The sequence below is a fragment of the Vanellus vanellus genome (genome assembly GCF_965231255.1).
Source record: "Vanellus vanellus genome assembly, chromosome: 3".
In the NCBI taxonomy this organism is placed as follows: domain Eukaryota; kingdom Metazoa; phylum Chordata; class Aves; order Charadriiformes; family Charadriidae; genus Vanellus; species Vanellus vanellus.
The window spans coordinates 90137061-90162719 of record NC_138907.1 but is presented as its reverse complement, the minus strand read 5'-3'; the positions used below and the strand labels follow the sequence as shown (position 1 = coordinate 90162719).

General features: G+C 43.7%; 1 protein-coding gene across 23 annotated transcripts in view; it reads right to left on the bottom strand.

The window, feature by feature from the left end:
- The window catches only part of SNAP91 (synaptosome associated protein 91), a gene marked incomplete at both ends in the record, with an annotated part of 67911 nt that extends 44579 nt beyond the window's left edge, over window positions 1-23332 (bottom strand). For all 23 annotated transcript variants that reach the window (XM_082481275.1, XM_082481268.1, XM_082481273.1 and 20 more), the window contains 4 exons: window positions 312-414; window positions 2226-2301; window positions 3383-3525; window positions 23203-23332. In XM_082481275.1, the coding sequence (XP_082337401.1) occupies window positions 312-414; window positions 2226-2301; window positions 3383-3525; window positions 23203-23332 (452 nt within the window). The remainder of the gene's footprint in view (window positions 1-311; window positions 415-2225; window positions 2302-3382; window positions 3526-23202) is intronic.
- Window positions 23333-25659: the final 2327 nt, after the last annotated feature.

Genomic DNA, 25659 nt, shown 5'->3' with positions numbered 1-25659 from the left:
CAGTCTCGCTGCAGCACAATTTAATAACAGTCAAATTTAACACCTAGCACTCAAAGCTCCCAGTTCTGCAAGGCACCTTGCTTTAGTCTTCAGTATTTGCCTTACTACCCACAGTCTTTTCTCTGCTCCTTGTGCAATTTTTAACCAATTACAAATACTTAAGAAATCCAACCATTTTGGTGTTTCATTGTGGCTAAATAAAGAAAGTAAGAAAATTAAGTGTCTCAACAACTTTGTTAAGTGTAATGCCACAAACAAGATTTTCATGGGTCAGGCAATCCTATCAGTTTACATATCTAAACTATGCTTACCCTTTCTTCACTCTTGCAAAGTCAAATGCCATTTGTCTGTAGGAAAACGCTTTTTCATTCAAGTATCTACTATAACGCCTTATAAAGGTGGACATGTCATAACCTGAAAAAAACAAACAGTTACACATTTCATACTTAATTTGCATGCTTGTTTGGAAGTTCTTTAGTAAAAAATAACATACAGTCAACGGATCCTAAGGTTATGTGATCTCTGGTGCACTATACAACTTCACATATAGAACAGACATCACAAGACATCTTCCAGCTTCTGAAGAAAAAGCAGTAGCACTGCACCAAAAAAAAAAGTCTGCTACATTCCTCTGCTACCAACCAATTCATCCAATGCACCAGTGGCATGGTTCCTGGGGAAACCTGCTAGTGGCTTCTACGCAGTTATGCAGGAACGTTATTTGATGACAAAATTTGTTACCCCTCTGCTAATGGGGGAAAAGTGCCAATTTAACAAAAAGTTTATGCTTAACTGGTACATGACTTCCAGGATAAAGATCGATTTCAACTTAAACACTCCCGCTATTTTATGTGTGTCAGTCCCTCCAACTCAGGCTGGCCTTCAAAATTGCCCTGACTAGGTTTATCAGAACAAAGAAATGGTGATGGCATTCACAGGGATTAGTGTCGTCTTTGAACTGTTACACCAGAGATCTTCAAGGCACACGATACTGTACAAGCAGCCTCAAACTTCAGTGACCTTCAAGCCTAGAAGACTTTTGATCAGTTAGTATTACAGTCTATCCTTCAGGTATTTCTTTCAAAGTTTCTTCCTCTAAGTTACAGAAACGTGTACAAAAGGCAGCTCATCCTCCTCTTCAGTACAAGTCCCTTTTTGCTTCCTTTGTTAAAATCCACACCGCTTGACTTAGTTACTGACTGTGTTTTTCCTTAATATCTCCCAACATTAAGCATCTCTGCCAACTCAGGCTTAACGCTACCAACTCTGATGCTTCATTATCTATGACACACTGTTGTATTATCTGTGAAACAACAACTTAAAGAAAGTGGCAAAGAACACAAAAGCATGAATTTAACAGAATTCGTTGTTGCCAAATACCAGTATCTTTGAACACACACAGCATGTTTTGCTTAGACAAACACAGTTTGAATATTTGTTTGGCTTTGTTCCTACCCTGTGTTACCACTTCTAAAAGATGCTCAAGTCTTGGTGTCATATGTCTCCACGTTACACGGAGTAACGTGGCATTGCTTCGATCTTGCCCATTATTGTCACACTCCTACATTCTGCATACAGTCTACAAATATTCTCTGACAGCTTCATAATTCTAAGTTTTCTCTCTCCTCTAGTAGAGCTATCACAAAACAAGCTCTTCCTCTGTTAAGTGAAGGAACAGGAAAATTCACTAATAATTCCAAAGTCAAAGTACTAACGCAGACTTTGTAAGCTTTAGAGAGAACTCCTTAATTTCTGCCCAGACCTTTCTAAATTGACTATGCAAATCAAAAGCAGCTAGTTCTTTTTTGTAAGGATGGGGGGGGAGTGTCCCCCAAGTTAAACACATAGACAATTCCCAAAAGCACAGTGTCCCCAAGCAACCAAGTTACCATTTAAGACTGAGTAAAACCAAAAAAAATATGGAAAGTTATCCATTTCATCTTTAGCTCCCATAACAGTTAAGGAGATAGCTGACTAATTTCTTAACCAGCACTTTCTAAGGGAGTTGAACAGTTTCACCTTTTGAGTAAAAATTTTGCAGGAACTGAGAAACATTGTTTTGATGTTGTGCAGCCACTCACTTGAGCTCCTGTATTCAATAAGTACTTATAAAAAGGGTTTGGTAGTACATTTTTATATTATTTGCATCTTATGAATGAAGGAGCAAATAAACAATACTATCTTATTTAGAATCTTATTAAGATTATAGACATGAGTAGGCTTACCATGAGATCCACTTTTGTCCAGAAAATTGCTGAGATTGAACAATGTGTTTCTAGATGCCAGGTACTGAATAAATCTCTGCAACACAAAGTTATTTCCTTATCACAGGCTGCTTCTGAAGGCTTTGTACTTCCTAGCAGGAAGATTACTACTCTAGTTCCAGCATACACACATGAAACTCCAGATTTTTGTCTTAGCCTGCCATACCTTCCTCAAAACCTTTTTCATCCATTCAGATTAATTACATTTAGCCTGAATGTCTAATAAATATCCTACTGTATACATAAAAATAGATTCTGTGCAAAATAAAAACCGGATTGTGGAAGGAGCAATAGAAATGGTTAATTCTCAAAGAGATTTGAGGAAGCCCAAGATTTATCTGCTTACAAAGCAGCGTAACCAAGCTAGTCCCAGACTTTTCAGGCCGGCAGCCCCCAGCTTCAGCCAAGACGAGGAGCTGTTTTAATAACAAGCAGGCCCCACATCAAGTACAGGGACTGACAGCCTGAAACAGTTACAGGAAGCAAATCCGAATATTAGCCAAAACTTGGAATGGAAATATAGGGCAGAAGTAAAAATTTACACTGTGACATCACAGGAGTTCATTGCATGAAAAAACTTCATATACAGCCAGGGAGGAATCGTTTCACAGTCATACTAAAGCTCTTTAAGTATGCATTTTGTTTTTAATGCAGACATACCAGTCTATACAGGTCAATAAAAAGCAAGAGCAAGGAAAACACAATCCGAAAGGCTATCATGTTGAATTTACAGCTCCAGAAAGATTTTAACACTCACACAGTGAGGGCAGCTATCTGGATGGCAGTACACATGTGCCAGCACATCAACTTTGACACCAGTCAAAAAGTCCCAGGTAGTCTTTATCCCGCGTAGCTATGTTTTCAGACAGCACATAAATTGTCAACATCCTGGAACAGGCTGCTGCTTGCTCTTATGCTATGGCTTTGTAAATCAAGAGGCATAATCGGCATGCCTCTAACTATGTTGTTAAAGGTAAGTTTGATCCTCATCAAGGATCGTTCTTGCCCTTTGTTCTCAGGGCCTTACTGGTTCAGAAGAGATGCCTTTGCACACAACGTTTTTGGCTTGGAGTTGCTCAGTGCCAACGTGATCTCGAGAGAGAGCCGACTACACTTACCTCATTGCCATGAACCATTAGATGATGTGTGGTAACTAAGGCTTTGAATACGACCACCCAGCTACTATTTGTTGCTCGCTCAAAAAGCGTATCGGCCATCTGAGGAATATTCACGTTTGTTTCATTAGTTGCTTGGATCAAGTCTGTAGGAGAGAGAAAAGGAAGGTGGTAGATGCTACAAATAAGATGAAGAAGTTTGCAGTGTGGCCAAGCTCTCAGCCCACCAGGCTGCAGACCACAGTTGTGACAAACAGCAAATTCAGTGCTTACCACGCTTAACAAAAAAAAAAAAAACAACAAACCTCCAAAAAACTGAGATTATATTAGTACATGCTGACAGCAACACTGGTCTGACTCTTTCATCCGATAGTACTAGCTCAGGGCAAAATTGTTGGAAAGCTATGTCCCAACCTCTCCCCATCTTCATCCCGGATGAAGTTAGGGTGCACAATATCACATGACTTTGCTTTTTGTGGGTTTTCAAGTTAATTGTGGCGGTTCACTACCTCCTGGTTAGATGAATAAGTAGTCTTGAATTCTTCACTTACAGGTAATACATCAAGCACACTGAACCCAGTCACATCAGCAAAAAGAGGTATCACTAGAAACAGATACTCTACTCAAAGGTTAGAGTTTCATTGGTGTGGTACAGCACACCTCCTAGAGTCTCTACAGACCTAGGCAGCAGCAGAGGGCATTCAGGCATGCATTAAGACCTCTTCACCAGTAGGAAAGAAGGCAAGGATAGACATTGGCTTATACTGAAGAATAATAGTCTTCTGCAAGCAACTGCACCTTACATAGAAAAACTAAGACATCAGACTGTCTTAAGGAACAAGAATAAAATACAGCTTTGTGTCCTGTACGTTAGGAAGGCGTAGACTTGCACAGGAGAGCACATGAAATTAAGGTAAGTACTTGAAGAGTATGGCAGCAAGCTTTCCACTAGCATCTCTATTGCACATCTACTGATAGGATCTTTGATTTACGACATCACCTATTACCTACAGACTCCTGCTATGCAGCCAGCAACGACCTTCTGCAAGCTATTACCTAGTTTTTGAGACAAGCTGGAAACTGCATACTGCAACCGCATGACCAAAACCCATGTGATGCCAGACACAGCCCTGGCAAGACTTCAGGAGACAACTTCACGCAAGACAAAGAGCACAGGTATACAGACCTAATACTAGGGCTGAGGCTTAAAGTTCGAACACCTAAGTAGAAAAGGTTAAAAATCAAAGAGCTGAACTACTAAACTAAGCATTATCTGTGTTACTAATGCAAATACTCATCTTGTATTTGATCATTTGATACATCATCAAATACTCATACTTTCCCTGAGAGGACAGTAATCATTGTTAATGATTTTCGACGTATTTCCCCCCCGCCCAATAGAAATATTCATCCAACTATTCAAGTCATTCAGCGACGACAGATATTCTACCCTAGAAGAAGACCGGCTATTCTGTGACCCATCCTTGCACACCTAAACTAAGACAGTCTGCTGTAAACACTCTACAGGACTTCAGTTCACCCAGGTCACCACTTTACAGACTTGCTTCTCCTCCCCAACACAACCCCATATAGCAGAGGGCACTAACATTGCTAAGAGCAGACAGCCAAGGTTCAGGCTGCTGCGAGACTACTGATGCTGCCTCTGCAGGGCAGGAGAAGTCCAGAGGACAGGTCTGTCTAAACAGACCGATGAGTCACATCAGCTATTGTTAACCACCTGGTGTGTTCAGAAACCCTCACTGCTGTACCAGAAGCATTCAGAAGTTTAGTTTGTTTGGTTGAGGTTTTTTTTAATTCATGGAAAGTGATTTTTATGTTTTGTTTGGATTTTTTATTTACTTCTATTAAACAGACTCATTTACAATACAAGAAATCTATAGCTCAGAGTCAGAGGCCTGTGAAACTGCATTGCTTGTGTTTAAAACTGTCTTTTGTACAGGCATAAAAGTGCAAGTTGTCTTCAGTTTCAGGTCAGTGGAATGATTTTCTGTACTGTAATGAGACAGAAGACAAAAATTATGTGATCCGTTTGCCAAGTCTGATTTTAAAATGTTTGGGTTTAGGGTGTTTTTTGTTTGGTTGTGGGTGTTGGTTTTATTGTTTTTTGGGGTTGTTTTTTTTGTGGAACACCTTCTGAAATGTAAAGTTGACTTTTATATCCTCAGTAATACTACCCTTGAAGGAGGCAGTTCTGCAGACAAAGTATTACAGTAGTAAAGCCATGTTATTGAATGACAGCAGTTCAAGCTCACAGAGCTCCAACAATTCTCCTTGATCTTGTTATAAACACAGGCCAACAATCTTTTATTCTGTACTGCTGATTAATGCATTATAGAAGACAGTGGTTTGTAAAAGCCTCGAAGCAAGTCACAAGCGGCTTGCTCACTGCTTACCCCGTTCAGAGGTTTTACTGCAGACGGTAAGATTTGTCCTTAGTATAAGGAAACATGCATGACAGGACGAGGGCCAGTGGGCACAAGTTAGAACATAGGAAGTTCCGTTCAAATACACGGAAACACTTCTTTACGGTGAGGGTGACAGAGCAGTGGCACAGGCTGCCCAGGGAGGTTGTGGAGTCCCCTTCTCTGGAGATTTTCAAGACCCGCCTGGATGCAGTCCTGAGTAATGTGCTCTGGGCAATCCTGCTTTGGCAGGGGAGTTGGACTACATGATCTCTAGAGGCCCCTTCCAACTCTGAAAACTCCGTGATTCTGTGAAATCTGCAAGCTTTCAGCCCTAAGTTTCAATACGTAGCTCACTATGGAAGAGGGGTGCTGTAAATTGTGTATTCCATGGGTGGATGTCAGGTAATGAAACCTCAGAGGTCTCAACCCACAGCAGTGCTGGCAGCAGAGGCTACAGTGCGCTACTCCTATACGCTACCACAGTACTGCTTCTAAAGTCACTCAGTCATTTCTGCCTCCTCTCCAAACCGCTGGAGGGTACAGCATCTCAGTCTGCATCTCTGAATGCTTTAGGACACGAGTAATTATAGTGTGCTGAGTAGAGAGGTATGATTAAATTTAAGCCTACTACTTTCAGTGCACAGAAAAGAATTAAACCACACACGAAGGTTTTACTCATCATCTGAGGGGGAAAAGAAGGAGATGGGGGGTTAATTCCCACAGAGCCGTTTCCCATTAAGTCATACCACAAAGTTAAGGAGTTCAAGCTTCCTGGGTTTCTTTCACCAATACCATAGAGTTTCAGCTTAACCAGCAATCGTCAGCATCTGGAGCAACTCACAAGCATACCTAACTGTAACGAACTCTGAGCAGCAGAGTTTGGTGGCTAAGCTAAATTTTAAAATAAGACTTGGCAAAATTAATCTGACTTCAGTGTGGTAGGGAAGAATACGTACAAGGAAAAAGAAAGCGCATACACAGAAAAAGAAAATCTAGAAACTATGTTTTCAAAAGATACACATTTAGACATTTGCTGGTGGGACAGAAACTTGGTTTTCAAAAGAGACAATGAAGTTCAGTCTTCCAAGCAAGTCACAGGTGGACTTGTTAATATAAACCGGATAATATTAAGCAGTACCAGAAAAGCACAGCCCATCAGAAGCCATACGAAGCAATCTTACAAAGCTGATTCCATTTGGGGTACACACAAGTAGGACAAACAAGGGTTACTTTCCTGATGAAGTTTCTGCTACCGCAGGCATCCATGTCAAGTACACTGACAGCTAATCCCCAAACCCAGAAACTGTGCTCAAATATAGATTCCAAGCAGGGTAAGAAATCAGGAATGTACAGCAGTAGCAGCAAGTGCTTTCATCGTGACTTTCACAGAAATGAAGTAGTTGGAGAATGAAGACCCGTATGTCCTTCATTTGAATCTGTTTGTTTACTGTGGGACTAAATTACAAATGCCAAATCACAGTACATTATTTCCTCTCTACACATTTTGGTAGCTGCTATTTTGAACACTTAACACTTATTCAGTCTAGAGATCCTTGTTTGAATTATGACGTGGACTTCAATATACTTTTTATGGCGAAGTTTTAAGATGCAAAACCAACGCACATAGAAATAAATGGTTGTCAATTCTTTGACACCATAACTTAAATCTAAACAGCAGTCTTTAAACTCTTTGACTAGACAACTTTTTGACCCAGTCTTAAGACATCTGCAACTCTATTAAGGAAGAGAAGCAAAGCTAGAGTATGATTAACAGCTTTATTAATAAAAAACCAAAGCTGCCAAGTTGAGGAAGAGCAGTAGACGGTTCAATGAGGAAGACTGAAGTAAGTTAAGACACCTTAGCTCTTGCTCTTCATGACCTTTTAAAGAGACCACTATAAGATGTGACTAGCCTTTGTGTTTGTTAAGCTCACAAAGCAAAAAAAGAACATCAAGAAAGTTTCAAAGTCTTCAGAATTTCAGACTTCTTCAGTCTCATTAAAAACTGCTTTCTTGTTGTGAATTTTTTTTTTTTTTTAAATAGGAGAGATTATACAACACTTTAAAAAACCTCTCTTATTCCTTTACAATCCAGATTGCATTCTGGATCTGTGCAGGGTTTTTTATTCCTGTTTTGTTTTGTTTACTCAATTCTTTAATAAACAGATCTGGGATTCCCCAGTTCAAAGTTAATTATTCACAATTTACATTTCAGTGTGCACAGAAACAGCAGCAAAGCACAAGACCTTTCTGTTCAGAGGGATAGCGGTGCCAACTTAAGAGCAGCTGTCATTCTAGGTTCAACTAACACACGAGCTGCCTCAGCATCTGAGCTGCGTCATACATTCAGTTCCTAAACTTTGCCAAATCTCTCTGACAGTAACACCCTTACAGGCCTTCCTCACTATTATGTTGAACACTACAATAGCCTTCCCAAGGTTTTTTTCTTGCTTATAAATATTTATATAATGCCTCAAACCTATAGAAAAGGCAATGTTCTAAATCCAGGCTAGTCAAGAACGGAAAGAAGTAGCTTAAAGTAAGAGTTTACAAGCCTCAACCAAAAAAGTTAAATAGGCAAGTAACAGTACAAGTCCTCCCTTGCAAGATGCAGAACTGTATCAGGAAGCTACTACATCGTTGTGCTAACCAATGCAAGAACTGAACTTCCAGGTCTACAGAAGACTGACCGCAAAACAGTACTGGAAAGCAGAAGAGAGTTATTGATTTCTGCTTCTACAACACTAGATGATTTTAATGTTGTTGGCTTTGCCTATCAAGCAATTCCACAAACAAGAGTGGGGTTAAAGTTTACCATCTACTCTTTTCACCGGCAGCTTGCCCCATCTCCACAAACATGCATCATAATCTGACGTGTAATAATATCCCCAAGCAGAACAGCAATTCATGCTTTCTCCTTCTTCCTCCCCAAAAGTCCACCTCAAGAGTTACTACATCTCACCTTGACCCCAGCAAGCCTACCCTTTATCAAAGTCCAGAATCTTCCAGATATTGCCTACTCCAACTCAACAAACCTAAACACAACCTTCCACAGAGTGCACAGTGGCCCAATACTATGAAGACTTTCCCAGTAACGCAGCTATAGTCCTTGTGACTACAAATAACTAGGAGGACTGCTATCTCCTCTCTCCAGCCTTACTTCACAGACCTCCTTCTTCCCAAACATATCTCAAGACTCTTGTGAGGATGAATATTTGCTACAGATCCTGAAGTTTGAGAGGTCATGGCAGCCAGTCTTTGAACCATACAACTGCATCCCACACCAAAACAATCTTTTATATACAATTTCTTCCTCTCTGCCTACTCATAGGTATACTTATACTACCCATAGTATTAAGTGTTTTGCAGAAGAGGAGTTTCTTCTTCCCTTTCAATCACATGAAGAGTCTGTGGAAAGACAAGGCAGATGACTTCAAGTACCAGCAAATTTCTCTTGGAGCTTCCTCCAATTTCTCAAACTGAGACTTTAAAGAGCCTAAAAATCATCCTGTTATCACAGTACTCCTTTTTAAATACAACAGCACACCACTTCCTGTATCACCAAATACCTGTTTTGAAAAAAAAGCTGAAAAATCTACTGCCCATATACATTGCTGGATTTTATTCCAAAGCACTTTCATGCACCCCTCCTTCCACACCACACCAAGGCAAGATATTTGGCTTTAAGTCATCTGTAAAAATCACGCCAGCTCATTAGCAGTATTAAATTAGTTATGTTGTTGGATTTGTGTTCCTTTTGGTCCTTAATGATTTATACATATGGCTTTTCCTCCTGAGAGGTTCAGGCGCGGCTCTCTTGGAAAGGGGAAAATAAAACCCAACTGTCAGGTAGTCTTCTACTCGATCTGAAAGGGTGCGATCCTCGCAGCTGCCTCCCTAAGTACTAATAACAGGGAAAAAGTGTGATTATACTGTGTTAAAAAAAAACTCTTGCCATAAACAACTCCTTCAAGTTCTGTGAACTATGAATACTTTTTATTTAAAAGAAAAGTTCCCAGAACTCATACTTCTGTTCTCTGGGGGAGAACAACATGCATTACCTGTAGTGTATACCCTGGAGTTCTCTTTTTGAGAGTAGAACAACTGAAATATGACATTCAGGCCAGCTGCAGAAGCTGAAGTATAAGCAGCAGTCACTGGGGTTTTATGTATGGCCTTTAAGACTGCTAATTAATTAGTGATGAATATATTTTATGGGCAAAGTCTGAGACCTTACTGACACCCATGATCCAACTATTCAGAAGAATAAAAGCTTTAATTGTACTCAGGAATTAAACAATAAAGCCGTCACCCAGAAGATGGGCTACACAAACTCCCTACTACGGAAAGCAGCTTTTTAGCCTCACACACAGGAAGTCAGAACACTAAGCAAAGGAGAAAAGGCCCCACGGTCGAAGAATCCTGCCTGTTTTTTTCCCCAGCCACAGCCACCGCAGCTTTTTCAAGCAACTTCACTGTAGGAAAAGCCTTAGTAATTAAGCATGGAATCTCTCCCCTGTCCGAAGTAGTAAGAAGCTCAGTCTTGAACCTCATCTGTACAAAATTCACTCACTTTGAATACCAAAGAATTTGTCGCAGGCAAGAATACAAGTTTAGCAAAGCAGGGGAAAGAGGAGAAATCACTGCTGTAACAATCCCTTCCTCTCACCCAGAGACCCCATTTCAGACCCTCTCCACCCAAATCCCGCTCCACAATTAGCTCAACAGAAACGTGCCTTTTTCTACTCAAAGACAAGAGCTGAGCAGTTCTGCTTATGTCGATATGAAATACCAAGTAATTCTGGAGCTAGACGTGCCACTTCTCTATTTTATTGATTTACTGCAAGTAGCAGCTGAGCCACAAATCATCATTGTACTACCTTTTTTTGCACAGCTCTCAATAGTTTAACATATACAAAATGCTGTTTGCATTTGGTGGACACCAACCAATGGTTAAAATAGAAAAGCTGTTGTCTTGGAGAAATTCTATTCCCCATCCTATTGTAATATGGCATCTCTAGCGGAGACATGGAAAAAACTCTACTAACATTATAAGTAGCATTTTTGTTAACCATTTGACCAATAACTTTTTATTAAAAGTAACTTTAATCCCGCATGGCAAATCTCAGCCCTCATTCTACAAGCCATTTCCTTAAACTGTTCAAACCTGGAAGCCTTAACCAAAATACACATTAACTTAGAGAAGAAATACGAAACTGCGGCCACCAGCCAATCTTCTGCCAAGCCTTCAAAGTATTTATTCAATTTCCTCTAAAGGGCAGAATTGTTCTCCCCATCCATGAAAGCATTAAAGTCACAGTCCCGTTGCATCCTAGGTCTTGCTGCAAACAACAGAACAAGTTTAAAGGGAGTATATTGTCGCAAGATTATTGCTTAGAAGGATAAAAGTCAATAAGATCTAGTTAATTGACAACTGTAACAGGATGCCAGGATTCCAGCTGTGGCCTGTGATTATCTTTCCATGAGGGTGAACAACCCCTAACGTTACCTGTTGGTTATATCAATTCGTAACTCTCATCACTTGGCTGTTTACTGCAATATCAGTAACAGGATCAACTGCGGCTTTTATTCGGAACAGCACAACTACACTAGAAATTAAGGATTTCGGGTTTGCCACAGCAGCATGGGGTCATTTACTGTAATCTCTGCACTAGAGCGGTTTCTAATCGGCCTTTACACGTCGGGCTGATCTCACACTCCACCCACATCTGGCAGAAAGTGGTAATCAACTGAGGCATGGTACATGAGCCATTTGAGTCGCCATACTGCTGTCATTTTTATTCTCAGAAGAATGAACCCTGGTTAGTGCTTGCCACCTCCAAATGATCTCCTTTCCTCAGAAAATCATTTTATTTTAATAAACCTGTAGAAGTGAAACTGTCACTAGCCTATCAACTCTGCCCAGAACAGCAATTTGCAATCCACTACTAATCTGAATGAAACTGAAAATATATGGGAAGCAGCCTGATGTTTCAGCTGTACTACTTAGCTGTTACACACTGGGAATATATAAAAAAAAAAAAAAAATAGGGTGGGGATGCGACAACGTGCAAACAACTTCAGTGACATGTTAATTAGCTGCAGCCTGTATGCTAGAAACAGGTCAGTTGAGAAGGCAGGCTCAGCAGCTGACATCCAACTTTCAACACCCAGACCATGGTCTGTGTTTTTCCTACTGTCTCAGCCAGATTCTTCTAAAAGTCCAGCTATTCTGTCAGGGGACATCGTGGGGCAATGCAACCTTCAGCAGGGTCAGCCTGAAAATTAACCAAGCAAAGGCCAGAGCTCGCGCGCTCTGTCGAGCTGACAAACCACCAGAAGCTTTGCATGAGTTGAAATTCTTAACCGGGAATGTAATGCCCACAACTATGCAGACCACTCTGTTGAAAACATGAACGTATCTGTAGGAAAAATAAACCATGTGGAACGCAAACCTGTCCATACACTTGGTGCAACAGTATGACCTCCTAGAGGCATCCCAAAGCAGTTGAAACTAAACAGAAAGTACTTTGAAATGATTGTAGCCATGTTACAATCCATTCTGTCCTGTATTTATGTATCTGTAATGCAACAGAAAGACTGTAAGTTCCTAAAACCGGACGGCTGCCTCATATGTGAATGCTGTGCCTTAAAACAGGGGGGTTTGCTGTTGGTGTTTTTTTGCATGTTTGTTTGGGTTTTGGTTTAGGGTTTTTTGTTTGGTTGGTTTGGGTTTTTTTTTTTTATTATTTTATTTTTACAAACTGACTGAAATCTTTCATGATTAGATGGAGCTTTACTCTCTCCTTGCTGGAAAAAAAAAAAAAAAAAATTAAAGCAAACATGCAGTTCCCCATACTACACCAGTTAAACAAGAACCCTTTGCTTTTGCCACTCAGACAGGTGAGTTTTACTCTCAGAAATTTTGAAAAAAACCCTAATATCGACTACCAGTAGACACTACTCTTCAGCGTGAGCCTGCAGCCTTTCATATACTGCAGACTTCTTGATGTTGCAAAAAATAGTTCTGTTAAATTCAATGGAACATCCACCTCGGAGAGGGAAGATGCAGTCAGGACTGCTAACATTTTTTAAAAAATAACTAACAGTAGTAAGTTGCTATCTCAGTTCAAAGTCACCAATGCCTCTGGAAGATGCATTTGCCACTGGCAGTGGAAGTCTCCCATCAAGCCATTGGCGAGTGGGGAAGTTGGAGTCCATCATGGAGACTCGCATCCAGGCAGCAAAGCTTCGCACAGGGTCACATCGCTAAACTGGAACACCCAGAAGCGTCAATTAAACTCCTAAGCATGTTACGAAGGTGAGTTTTGAAAAGTAGTTTCTCATTATACTGCTTAAGCAATTTCAAGCTTCCTGATAAACAAGAGGAAGTTCTTTAAACTCACCTCTTCCAAACATAGCAAACTTTACCTGTTAATATTCTTGCCATTCATAAATAACAGAGCAATCTGAAGTTTAAAATCAAGCTTAGCAAAACTAGAAAGATTCTAAATGGCTTAGAATCAGAGGAAAAAAGATCAGATCAGAACGTCACAGGCAAGGCTCACATATGAAAACAGCATTCTGTTTCAGATGCCAGTAACAAAACATCACTCATGATAAAATTTACATGTTTTCAAAACACTGGCACACTAGATATGCTGACTTCCTCTGGCTTACTGCCCCTTAGCAGAATGTACGTTCTCCTATAAATAGGTTTAGATGAAGCTATAAAACTTAGATTAAGAGCTACAGGCACAATAACCATAGTTTGGAGCCCAGAGTCAGGCAGCAAGATCCAAACCCAAGTCTCCATTTGAAAAGGTTAGGTCTTAAAACTCCAAGGTTGCTGAAGAACTGATGCAATGATATGTTAAAGCCTGCGTCTATATTCGCCCTCTACATAATGAGAAACAGCAGCCAGGAAACAGGCCAGCTGGCTTCCCCCCTTCATACAAGTCCTACACTCGCTGAAACGAGAAGAGAAAGGAAGAGTCCCTTTAAAAACACTTTGAACTCCCACTGAAGTGCATCTATGTGGGCTCTTCAACTATGTGTAAAGATGTATGCTCTAGCTAGCGCAGTCCTGCACTGTGGCCAGATAACAAATCGCTGCCTTATTTGGAGGACCTTCCTCTAAACTTGTAAACTTGCATACATTTTAAGAATGTGGGCGACAAGTCAGCATGTTTTATTCATGCTTTGAGCAGTCATGTCTTCCTCTCACTTCTATGCAGGACCATTTTAGAACATTCTGTAAACTATCAGAGAGACTTAAGAGATATAACAAAACGATGCCAGAGGCACTAGGAGCCTGCCAGGCTCTGCAGGCTAACCGCTGACCATCTGCTATGGAAGCACCCGCTGCCATTGTGTCATCCACGCTCGTGCCAAGCCGAGAGTCAGTTTGAAATGATCAACTATACTGCCAGCAGTCCGGCCACAGTCTTGTCCCACCTTTTTAGCACAGCAATGTTCAAGACGCCTTCTTGAAAGGATGCATTCTTTGGTCCTTTAAACATAAGGTAGAACAATCTCGGCTCAACTGGACACCAAACTCCCCAGTCTGCCCTTACCAGCGTTTCACATCTCAGCCATAACCTCATCTCTCAATACCTAGGAACAACAGCAAAGAACATTGATTTATTTTTCATTCCTTCTTTGAGAAAGTAAAGCCACCTTGGCAAAGCACATGGCTCAACGGTTTGGGTTTTTTTGTTTTTGGGTTTTTTTTATAGTTCTGTGGCCCAACTACAACACAGGAGTTCCTGCCAACTTACTTTCTACCTGTGGTAATTTTGCATGTTGGCTAACGACCAAGAAAAGAGTTGATTGCCACGAGTCAGACCCAAGCTGCAGACACGTCCTGTCAGCAACTTGCAGTTCTCAGTACACACGAGAGGCAGGGTGTGCTTTCTTGGTGGCCTTCAAGCATGACCATGCGTATGTAGTCGCAAAATCTCCTCTAACAAGAAATATCCTAATGCTTTTGAGTTTTATCAATAGCTAGAAAAAACAGACTCTAGGAAAGCAACCGACTGACACGCGGCCTCAGCTCAAATGGCCAGAATACAGATTACATAAGTACACAACATTAGTGTGACACCAGGACTCTTCAGCATCTGATCCCTTTCATTAAACTAAGTTAAGATACAGATACTATCTAAAACAAAGCATGAGATCGCATTATCCTGGGCAGGGAGGAGGAACAGGAGGGTATTTAGACTTGGTTTGTCCGGAAGTCGGTGGTCATACAGTGCGCTGCCATTTCTCACTCTCTGCCTATGACTAAGCTGTAAGCCTCAGACAGCCACGGGATGCACCATTTGCCGGCAGCCTAGAAAACACTGTTCTGGTATTCCACCTACATTCACGGTGACATTTCACGGCTCATGTCCAATACCATTTGTGGCACTAGTCCAGACTGCCGGTATATCCCCTCTCCTAGTGGGCTACAACTCTGAAATGTTTCAGCAAATGTGTTTTCACAACCTAAAGGGAAGAATTTTTGATGAGCGCGAGCAGGTCACTGGCTACCAGCTACAACTGTTGAATAAACCTCTGAGCCCACCCTTGCAAAACTTGTTTGCTATTCATTTTCAGTGTTTCCAAGCAGCTCTGCAGAAATAAACATGATCAAAATAGCATGACTAAAAGTATTACAAATGGTTTTAAGGGTCTAGCAAGAAAAAGCAGACTTAACCATACGCCGTAGTGACAAGCTAGCCTCTGCCAAGTATTCCGATTCCCTTCTAGCAATTGCCAACATCTGGTTTATTCAGGTTTTATTTAAGCCACCAAGTTCTCATCCAAGCAAAATTTTGGCCAGTAGGAAAAATCAAGCAACCATGCAGCGTCTGATGGGGTGGGGTGCTCTAATATCAACTTACCAATGAAGCTTCACACTGCAACCTTGCTGGTATTGCTGACTCAGGGGAACAAAAGTACTGCTGCAAACCCCGTGCTACACATCACTGCCTACAAAGCTACTGGGAAGGCTTCTTCTATCATATCATGTAGTTTGAGTTCAGGGTTCAGCCTTGTGCTAGGGTGACCCATTCTTTTGGCACACTAGAGGTCCTGCGCGGAGATTCAGACCCCGATTTCTTGGCTTGCTTTATTACTTGCTTTGTAATTTTCATGGTATTTGAAAACTCTCTCTCCAAGCCCAGCAGAATATCGTTCCTAATCTGCATGGCACGTGTTGAAGCTTGGAGATTCAAGTTTCATCAGACGCTTACTGGTGAGACTACTGTATTTCCCCAAGGCACACACCAGACCTTGTGCTTTTCCACCCTTACCTGCATCCTGATCTGTGCCTTGAAAAGAAACTCCAAAAAGGAACAGGGCATGTTAACTTAAAGGCTGTAGTACAACTGGGGGAAGGGATACAATGTCACCCCCCCGCGCCCCCAGAAACACTGGACTCGGCTCCTTCAGCAATACTGTATGTCCACAGCACAGTGAAGAATGTCTCTCCCTTTCTTTTCTTCGAGGACAGGGGGTATATTGGGTGCACGTGGCAAGGTCCTGGTAGCAGGGAGGGATGCTGCAGCTGTGACCTCTGAGAATAAGGGTCTCCTCCACCGGATATCTGCTCCAGCATCATGGAGTACCTCCTGCTCCACCTCTGACCTTGGTGTTCAGTCTACCATTTCTCACTTTGTCCCTCCTTCTCCTCTGCCTGTCCAGCGTTCTCTGCCCTTTAAGTATGTTTTCCTGGAGGTGACACAAGCTTGGCGGACGGGCTCGGCTGTGTCCTGTGGTGGGTCCATTGTGGAGCTGGTCATGTCTGGCACAGAGCATGCCCTGGTCTCTTCTCACAGAGGCCACGCCTGCAGCCAGCACCTTGCCACGGACACCCAGTACAGGCGGGAAGGTAAGCAGGGTAAGAAGAGCGAAGTAGTCTCAAGTATCTTGAACACAGGCAGAACAATACTAGAGGCAGGTGTGCCTCTGCTGTATTACCAGTTCTTCAGAAGTGGGGACTAGGAGGCCAGCAAATTCTCTTCTTTGGCTACCAATTTCTCCAGAAGCAGGGAAGGCGAATAACATTCAAAATGCTTTATGCCCTTCAGAGTTCTCCTGACTGTCAGCTACTTTTAAGCACTTCAGAGGCTCCTTCATGGGGCAGAGACACAGAAGCATGGACTGACCACACCAACAGAGCATTTCCTTGTAGACTTCACAGAATTCCTCACTAGCGGCACAGTGCCAGGTAAGGCATACACAGAAGATGGAGGGTTTAAGATCCAGGCTGGGAAATCAGAGGCACAGATGAAATCAAACCAGAGATATTTTTTTGTTGTTGTTGTTTAAAAGATGTCCAATTGCTGCCGCCCAGGATCTAAGGGAGTAAACACTATGAGACTATTACGAAACATATTAAACTACTAAAAAGAGGTGATTAAAACTATGGACTGGTCACTGTCACACTGACCATCTCACAAACAAGGGGCCTCAAAGGCAGACATGGCTACTCCATTATCAAGGTCCACTAATGGAAGTCAGTACAGCAGAAAGACCTCACTTGTCCTAGAATTTGTCATCCATGACCTTGACAAAGCACATTTAACAGAAGGATCTTGATGACTACTGAAAACAGACTAAGAATACATGCCCTCAGCTGAGGGAAAGCCAAAGGGAGGGAGGGTAGGACCAGTCAATCTAGCTTTATCAAGTTACACCGTTTGGATGAAAGAAAGTTTAATATTCCACTGTCTACCCGCTCTTCTGTTTCCTCATCCTCCCTTTCCTTTCCCTAGGCATTGTACCATCAGAAGACTTAAAGACAGAATAGTTCAGATGCACAAGATCAAGAGATCCTGACAATGTTTCAACCTTTACATCTTAACATGAATTCAAACTTCTACACAGCTTCAAACATATTTTGAAACATTATTAGTTAGCGAAGTTTTAGCTTAATTAAAACAGCAGCCTTCTCTTGGTACTACACATGCCTTAAAAACAGTATGGGGCCAGGGGTGGAACTGAAAAGTTAATGCCATTGAAATACTCAAGACCAACTAATCTAAAAAGCCTTCTTATTAGCTCCCCTTACCCATGACAGAAATTTCTACTCCTATTCAGTGATTTACATACCTCCAAATGAAGTGAAACTTCAATACTGTTTGGGGAAAGGAAGTGGGAGAAGCCCACAGAAATAGAGATCATCATCATCATTATCATAGATAATGATGATAAGTTCTTACACACACAAAAAATAAATGTGCTAATCCAATGAATAAAGAAAATAACTGCTTGCTTGGATTGTTTTTCTTTTCATGTGTGAAAGAGATTCATTGGGGCAACAAGGAGGAGTTCACAATTTAGAATACACCCCAGCTGTGACAACAGAACCCAAGACACTGTATCACAGCTGATCTTCAATGCTAACTTTTAAACAAAGTCTGTTCCCTCGTACATGGAAACTACAACAAGTTACCGCAATACAAGATACAGTGAGACATACAAAACTAGTTTCATTAGTAAAGTGTGAAGGATTAAGCCCAGTTCGTACAGGGATTCCATTCTTGGCAATTTTCTTGAAGGTACTTCCACAGCCGTAAAGACAAAGTGTCACCTGGACTGCAGAGCAATGCAGTACTTGTACATCTGCGCTACTCCCGCTAGGAAAAGGCCCCAAGTGCCAACAGACTTGGAACACTCCCCAAATCGCTTCAACAGCAAACAGTTTCTAAAATACGTATCCAAGTTAACAGTCACCGAAGCCTAGTGACTCAAGATAACTCCACTGATCCCTACCTCTCCCCCAAGAGAGACGGACATATTGCTCAGGAATGAGCTAAAGGTTTCTCAGGCCTGTGGGATCTAGCAGCTTTACCTTTTTTGAGCCTACAAAAAACGTTTAACCCATTGCTTTTGGTCAACGGCCACTGCTGTTTCAACATTAGAGACCACAGTGGTTCAAAATTATTCAATTAGCCCCACAGTTTGCAGGAGAAAGGCAAAACACTGCAGGAATGAAATACTGAAAATAGCCCTGCAGTTCAGTTACCAGCATGAAGTAAACTATAAATTTCCTTTTAGAGCCTTTGTTTGTCAGCCACGTACAAATATGCAAAATTAGACTTTGGATGTAAAGGTGTTACAGGTCATCTCCACAGCCACAGAAAAATCAAGTCCTCATCTTCATCTGCTTTGTTTCTGTATTTCAAGAAAATCTCATCTCTTGTTCAGGCCTCTGGAAGGGCCTTCTACCTTATGAGAATTATTTTGAAGAAGTAAGGAGGCACCACATGGTCTTTTTAGAATACACTCCAGAACTTCCTCCTGCTGCAAAACAATTCACTCAACAAAATAACCAAGGAAAGTCCCATCCATTTTGATCATTTTCAGAAGCAGGAACTTGTTAAAGCCAACTGCAGATGCAACAACCTCACTGGTTTCCAGTTTACTTCGCTAAACGAAAGCTTGACGGTCTGTTTCTGAGCAAGATCCTTTACAAAAGGAGCTGAGTTCAGATCTACCTATTTTTCCCCTCATTTGTCCTGTGTTTTAATGTTTGGAAGTCATTATTTCGCTTCTCCGAAAGCTTCTCCCTGTTGATACCATCAGAGTCACCCCCCATTCAAGGCTGGAAGCTGCCTTTCACTTGCCCCACACAATTAAACCCTCAGTGATGCCTTAACACATCTTTCAGAACAATTATGATAATGAAACTTCTATGCTGTGCACTAGGATTGCTCTCACAGCTGAATTACCACAGCTCATATCTCCTTAACATTGTCCACATATCTCATTCACCCACTCTGCAATGGCCTTTCTCACTGCAGCAAAATCAAGTTGCTAATCCCCACCTCTCCATGGAAATGCTTTCCTCAGTTGCTGTATCTAATTGTAATTTATTTAATACAACATGGTTAGCTGAAGGAGATAAAGCCATCACAATGATACGGCTTCAAGATGACAAGTTCGGTAAGTCCAAAAGGGTCAGAGCTCTTAATATGCCAACTGCAACGGCTTGCCCCAAACCATCAGAGCATCCTAGATTTACGTTCCTTTCCTCCCCACAGGGACCTGGGAAATTCATTTATTGCCATCTGGCACTACTTCCCGCAGTTGCTTGAAATTCACTAGCATCAGAGGTGGAATTCAAGAAAACAGTGAATCTTAGGAATAAGTATATGACAGCAACCTAATCATACTTCAGTACTTTACATGACAAGCCTGTGCAGCACCCAGAGTCCATGCCAAAGGACCGCCATCATCACAGAATGGCAGGGATTGGAAGGGACCTCTAGAGATCATCTAGTTCACCCCCCCGCCAAAGCAGGTTCACCTACAGCAGGTTGCACAGGATCATGTCCAGGTGGGTTTTGAGTACCGCCAGAGAAGGAGACTCCACCACCTCTCTGGGCAGCCTGTTCCAGTGCTCTGCCACCCTCAAAGTAAAGAAGTTTTTCCTCATGTTGAGATGGAATTTCCTGTGTTCCAGTTTGTGCCCGTTGCCCCTTGTCCTGTCGCTGGGCACCACTGAAGAGTCTGGCCCCATCCTCTTGCCACCCACCCTTTAGATACTTATAAGCATTGATGAGATCCCCCCCTTGGTCTTCTCTTCTCCAGGCTAAACAGACCCAGGTCTCTCAGCCGTTCCTCAAAGGAGAGGTGTTCCAGCAGCACCATGTACTACACAGCATCCATATTAAAGCCTCCAATTGTAAGCTATGCGAGTACAGAAAACCACACAAAGCTAAACACTTCGGAGCTCAGCTTTTGTTCACAGAAGACATTAATTCTGTTCTCCCTTCCTCACACACATGCACCGATACCTAAATCGTGCTTTTTATTCTTCAGAGCAAATTCCCTCTAAGTGGTACTCACTAAAAAAACCTAAACCAAAAAAAAAAAAAAAAAAAAAAAAAGGACACCCCACACCTTGTCGCCTATCATCTTTCTCTAACCCTCTGGGACAAATACCTTCTGCAGAAAACATATGAGGACAGGCATCATTGTGTCCCATCCTCACAGGCCTACTTAACTCATGTTAAATAGTTGATCTCTCCATTTAATTTACAAAGCCCATCTGCTAAGCAGGGCAGTGGAAGATAGGTTGTGTGACATGACACCTGGCCACTAAGATACTAAATAAAATTATGAAGTTCCCTAAGGACACAAAACCCCCACGCCAATACTAGAATTGCAGCTCTTCATGAAACATCGCTCCAACCATCCCCCTCTGGTACCTTGAGTTTTAATTGTCTAAATCCTTCACACCTTGACTTAAAACTCATCTTAAGGCATTGTTAAGTTTTACCTTTCATTCCCTTCTCCACGTCTTCAAATGCGACTTTGCCAACCTGAAATGCAGCCAGCCACGTGGCTCAGATCTACCTCCACCTAGCAGTACCTCCTGCACGCATGGGGCTATTATTCTTTCAGAGGATTGACTTTTAATTTACTCTCATTTTAACACGTTCACAAGATGTATGTCAAGAGTTCAAGAAATTGCCTAACAAATCATAGTTCTGAGGAGATGCCTCAGGTTTAAGAGCCTGAGAATATTTTTTCTTCTAAAACATGAATTTAATTTTAATTTATAGTCCAAAATTTAGAATGTGCATGTCTCCCACTGCCAAGACTCTGTCTTTAATGATACCAGTTAGTTAACTCAAGTGTTACATACAGCTTGGAAAATAGAAAGAAAAATTATCAGGGATGTATCTTCCCAGTAAATGATCATTTTTCTTCCTCTTGGGTGTCTTACTTGCAGGTGGGTATGAAATTCCTTGGAATGCTACCGGCTTCAGTCTCTCCCACGCTCATTTTCTGAAGTAGTAATATTAGCACCAGTATCCAAACACAATCCCTTTCCAGACCTTAATATATCACTGGTAAACTATTTCTACCTCACTTTAATCCTGCCTATTCCAGATAGTGCTTTTACTTATATATATACACACACACACGTGTGCGTGTATAGATATTAAAATACACACAGAGACACAGCATGCTTTTAAACATATGAGCTAGGCTTTTTTTAAGCTAAAGCTTTTAGTAACAGATACAGTAGGACTGTCCAGACACAGCCTACAGATTAAGAAGTGTCGACAGCTACCAAACAGCAACATGAGAGACATCAATAACCAAGATGATTTTTTAAACTATACAAGAAAACAAGAGAGAATACATGATATCAAGACAGCCAATCTATTTAAACAACTGTTTAGACTCAAGTCAGTCTTCAATCAATGCTGCTTCCATCAGCATCTCTCAGACATATATACAAGAGTATTTAGATATCCTGGAAGACCAACATGCTGTTTTCCACGATAAAGGTTAGCTACGAAGTCATTAGCACTGAAATCTGGAATTATTTTCCAGAAGTAATACTACCTGTTTTTAAGAAATACAGCATCATCAGAGTTGTAATTACATGCACCAGCATTACTTAGTAACCACCAGCAGCCAAGAAACTGCTTGGTATAAAACCTGCTGATCTTTACTTGAAAGTTGTTCTTACCATGTCCAAAAAAAATGGACCACTTAATTTTAGACATTAAAAAACCTGCTGTTGATCTACTGAGTTCAGTGCTGGACAGAGTTACTACTGGTAACCACTCTACTCCTTGGTGTCTCCAAGCAAGGAGTGACAGTTGAGTGGGTTGACAAGAAATAAAATTGTCAAGACAAAACATCACTAGCTCATTGTTTTTTAAGAAACGTTTTGACTTCAACCTTGTTTCGTGCATTAACCAGCTAATGCCAGTCCAGAATAGATCATAAATCTTTGAGACAAAGCTACAGTCATCTTCAATAAAACACGATGCAAACCATCAGGCAGCTCATGAAGTTGCTCTCTGATACTTGGGACCTCAGCAACAGCCATTAAACTCTCCAAAGGCTGTCCCAACCTGCAGCGCAGCCTTATCCAAGCACCTTGCCATTTAAACACACCACCATCTAAACCTCTTCAGAAGTCCACTGCGGAGATGGCCACACTCCTTCCAGTGCTTGGCCAGCTCCTGGTGTAGCATTTATGGCTCTGCCCAGCTTAATCCTGACTGAAGCAGGCAGTGAGAAGCGCATGTGTCCATTTTGCCCTGGGTCCCATTCCCTCCCCTCTTTCCGAGCCCCTATTCCGCAAGGCATGCCTCACACCGCCTTCCTGGATAAAAGGCAAGAGGTCACGGGGGGGGAGTATATAAAAAGATGGCCGAAAGAGCAGTATTATGCAATAAGAGAAGAAATGCAATAATAACTCATCCTCTCCTGGAGATTTGTCATAACCCTTAGGGTCTGCAAGCTGGATTACAGCAAGCGCAGCAGCCAGCAGGCTCAAAGGCGCACTGAAGAGCCCAGCGGGCTCTTCGCTTGGGGGATACCAAAAAAAAAACCAAAAAAAAGGGGGGGGGTCGGGGGGGAAATGATGCTCACAGTCCAGGTGCTTTTTCTTGGGCCCCATCACTTCGTGCGTGGTGGCTTTGCAGACGGCTCTGGCGACGGCCGATCCCGTAACGCTGTACTGAGCAGCTGCGATGCGATCTGTCAGCGTCTGACCCGACATCTTCGCTGCTGCTGCTGCTGCTGCTGCTGCAGAGGCGGAAAACACGGGAGGGGAAAGGGGAGATTCCGGGTTTATCGCCCAGGGGAGGCGAAGGCGGAGTGCGGTGGGGAGGGGGGGGGGGAAGGGGGGGAGGCCACGGCAGAGACACGCACACGCGCGGACAGAGGGACACACACGGCCACGCCACACGCACAATGGTCCTTCAGGCAGCCCGGCCCTTCCCGAGGCGCAGCCCCCCCCCCCCCCCCCCCCCGCCCCGTTGTGTAAGCTTCTGCCTCGCTGGAAGCCGCCTGGGGCAAAAATAAAGGGTATTTTAGACCGCCGCAGGGGGGAGATGGAGGGGAAATAACGATGGTAGCGGAAGGGAAGCTGCACGCAAATAACGTACGAGCCCCCGGGTAGGGGGGGGGGGGGGGGGGGCAAAAGGACATTCCCCACCCCACCCCCTGACACCAGGGCCACCACCTGCCCCGGCAGCGCTCGGCCCGCGGGGGAGCCGCCACCGCCGCGCCCCGGCCCCGCCGCAGCGCCCGCCCCGCCGGTGGGAGATTATGGCACCGTTGCGCCATGTTATGCCCTCCCGATGCCTCCCCCCCCCGGAGAACATCCCCCCACACCCCGGGAAACGGGTCGCCGCTGGATGCGGCGGCGCCCAGCGCCATGCAGCAGACCGGCGGGGGGGGCGACGAAGAGGATGAAGCGAGCGCCAGCGGCCGACCTGTCAGTGCGTCCTTCCTTCCTTCTTTCCCTCCCGTCCTCCTCCTCCTCCTCCTGCCGCCGCTCCGGGGAGGGCACCGCCGCCTCCCGCCGCGACCGCTCCCCGGCCCGGCCCGGCCCGCTGGCGAGGCGCCCCGCGGCGCAGCAGCAGCAGCCGCCGCCACCCCCCCTCCCCTCCCCGCTCCCTCCCTCCCTCCCCCCGGCTCCGGTAGCCCCAGGTGCGGGGCGGGCTGCCCCCTCCCGCCGCCGGAGATGCGCTTGGGCGTCCACGCCCGAGGAGCCGCTGCTGCTGCTATTTCCAGCCGGCGGCTTAATCCTCCCGCAGCCTAATCCCCGCGCTACTGCCGCAGCAGCGCCGCCCCCTACCCCGGTGCAGAGGGAGGGACGGAGCGGAGCGGACCGGCGCGGCGCGGAGCTGCTGTTGCCGCCGCCACCGCCGCAGGTCGGTGGCCCGGCGCAGTCAGGTGACCCCGCTCGGTCTGGCCGGGCCGGGCCGCCCGGTACCGTGGGGTATAGTCGTCGTGTGTTCCCCCCTACAGCTCCGCCGCGCCTCTTAAAGGGGACGCGGCGGTCCCCCCCCACCCCCGCCTCCTCCTGCCCGCTTAAGGTGTGCGGTGAGGCGCGGACCGAGCCACCACCCCCCACCCCCACCCGCCCCTCTCGCCTCCCGGTGGCGGGCGGCCGGAGCTGCACCCAGGCGGGTGGCGTTTGGGGGAGCCCGGTGGAAATCCGCGGGGACCCACGGATTGGGTTGGCGGGGGGGGGGGGGGAGCCGAAGCCACTGATGCTTCCCCTGTCTACGGCGTGGTCCTGTCATTAACGCTTCTAATGATGCACCGAGCGACCCCAAAACCGCACACGCACTAGATCTGTCCAGAACCTTTTTATGATGTTGCTGTTGTTACCAAAGATATCCGAAGTATGTCCCCGGAAGGGTTTTCTTCCCGTTACCGAAGATAGCCTAAAGGTCTCAGTTACAACGCAGCGCTACGCCAGGGAGGATATATTGCCACAATTTTATTGTGTAATTGAAGCCTAACGGAGTGATCTGTGGAGCATTGAGAAATGTGGTGTACATATATTACCATAAATTGGCTGAACTTAGTTTTGGAGTAAAGTGATTTAAGTGGGTGGGGTCTAAATGAAATGGTACTGGTAGCAATTACTTAGAGCTGCCGTTAGAACAAATTTCAGAAGGCGATGTAAGCGCGTGTTATTAATTAGCTGAAGAAAACAGTATGTACAGTCAGTATTGAAGATTTGTGCATATGCAGTGATAATTGGATGGTGTTGCATACAAAGACATACGGCACCATTTTCATTTATTATGCCAGCAGCAGAATACTGACGAGGGATTGTGGTCTGTGACAGTATGAAACAGCAGCTTTTTTTACTACTGTTTTTTTTTTTTATTACCTGCCAACCAAGAGATTTTAAAGTCCTAGGTAGCCTGAAAGCTTGGGAATCCTGTTAAAACAATGCTCAAAAGTTCAATTTACCGTTTCTATGGAAAATCCCTTCCAAGATAACTGTTCAGATGGTGCTGCTTGTGTCTATTGCAGAGAGGTGTTTGAATTTTCAGGCTTTCAGTATTGGTTAAATCTCCTTTA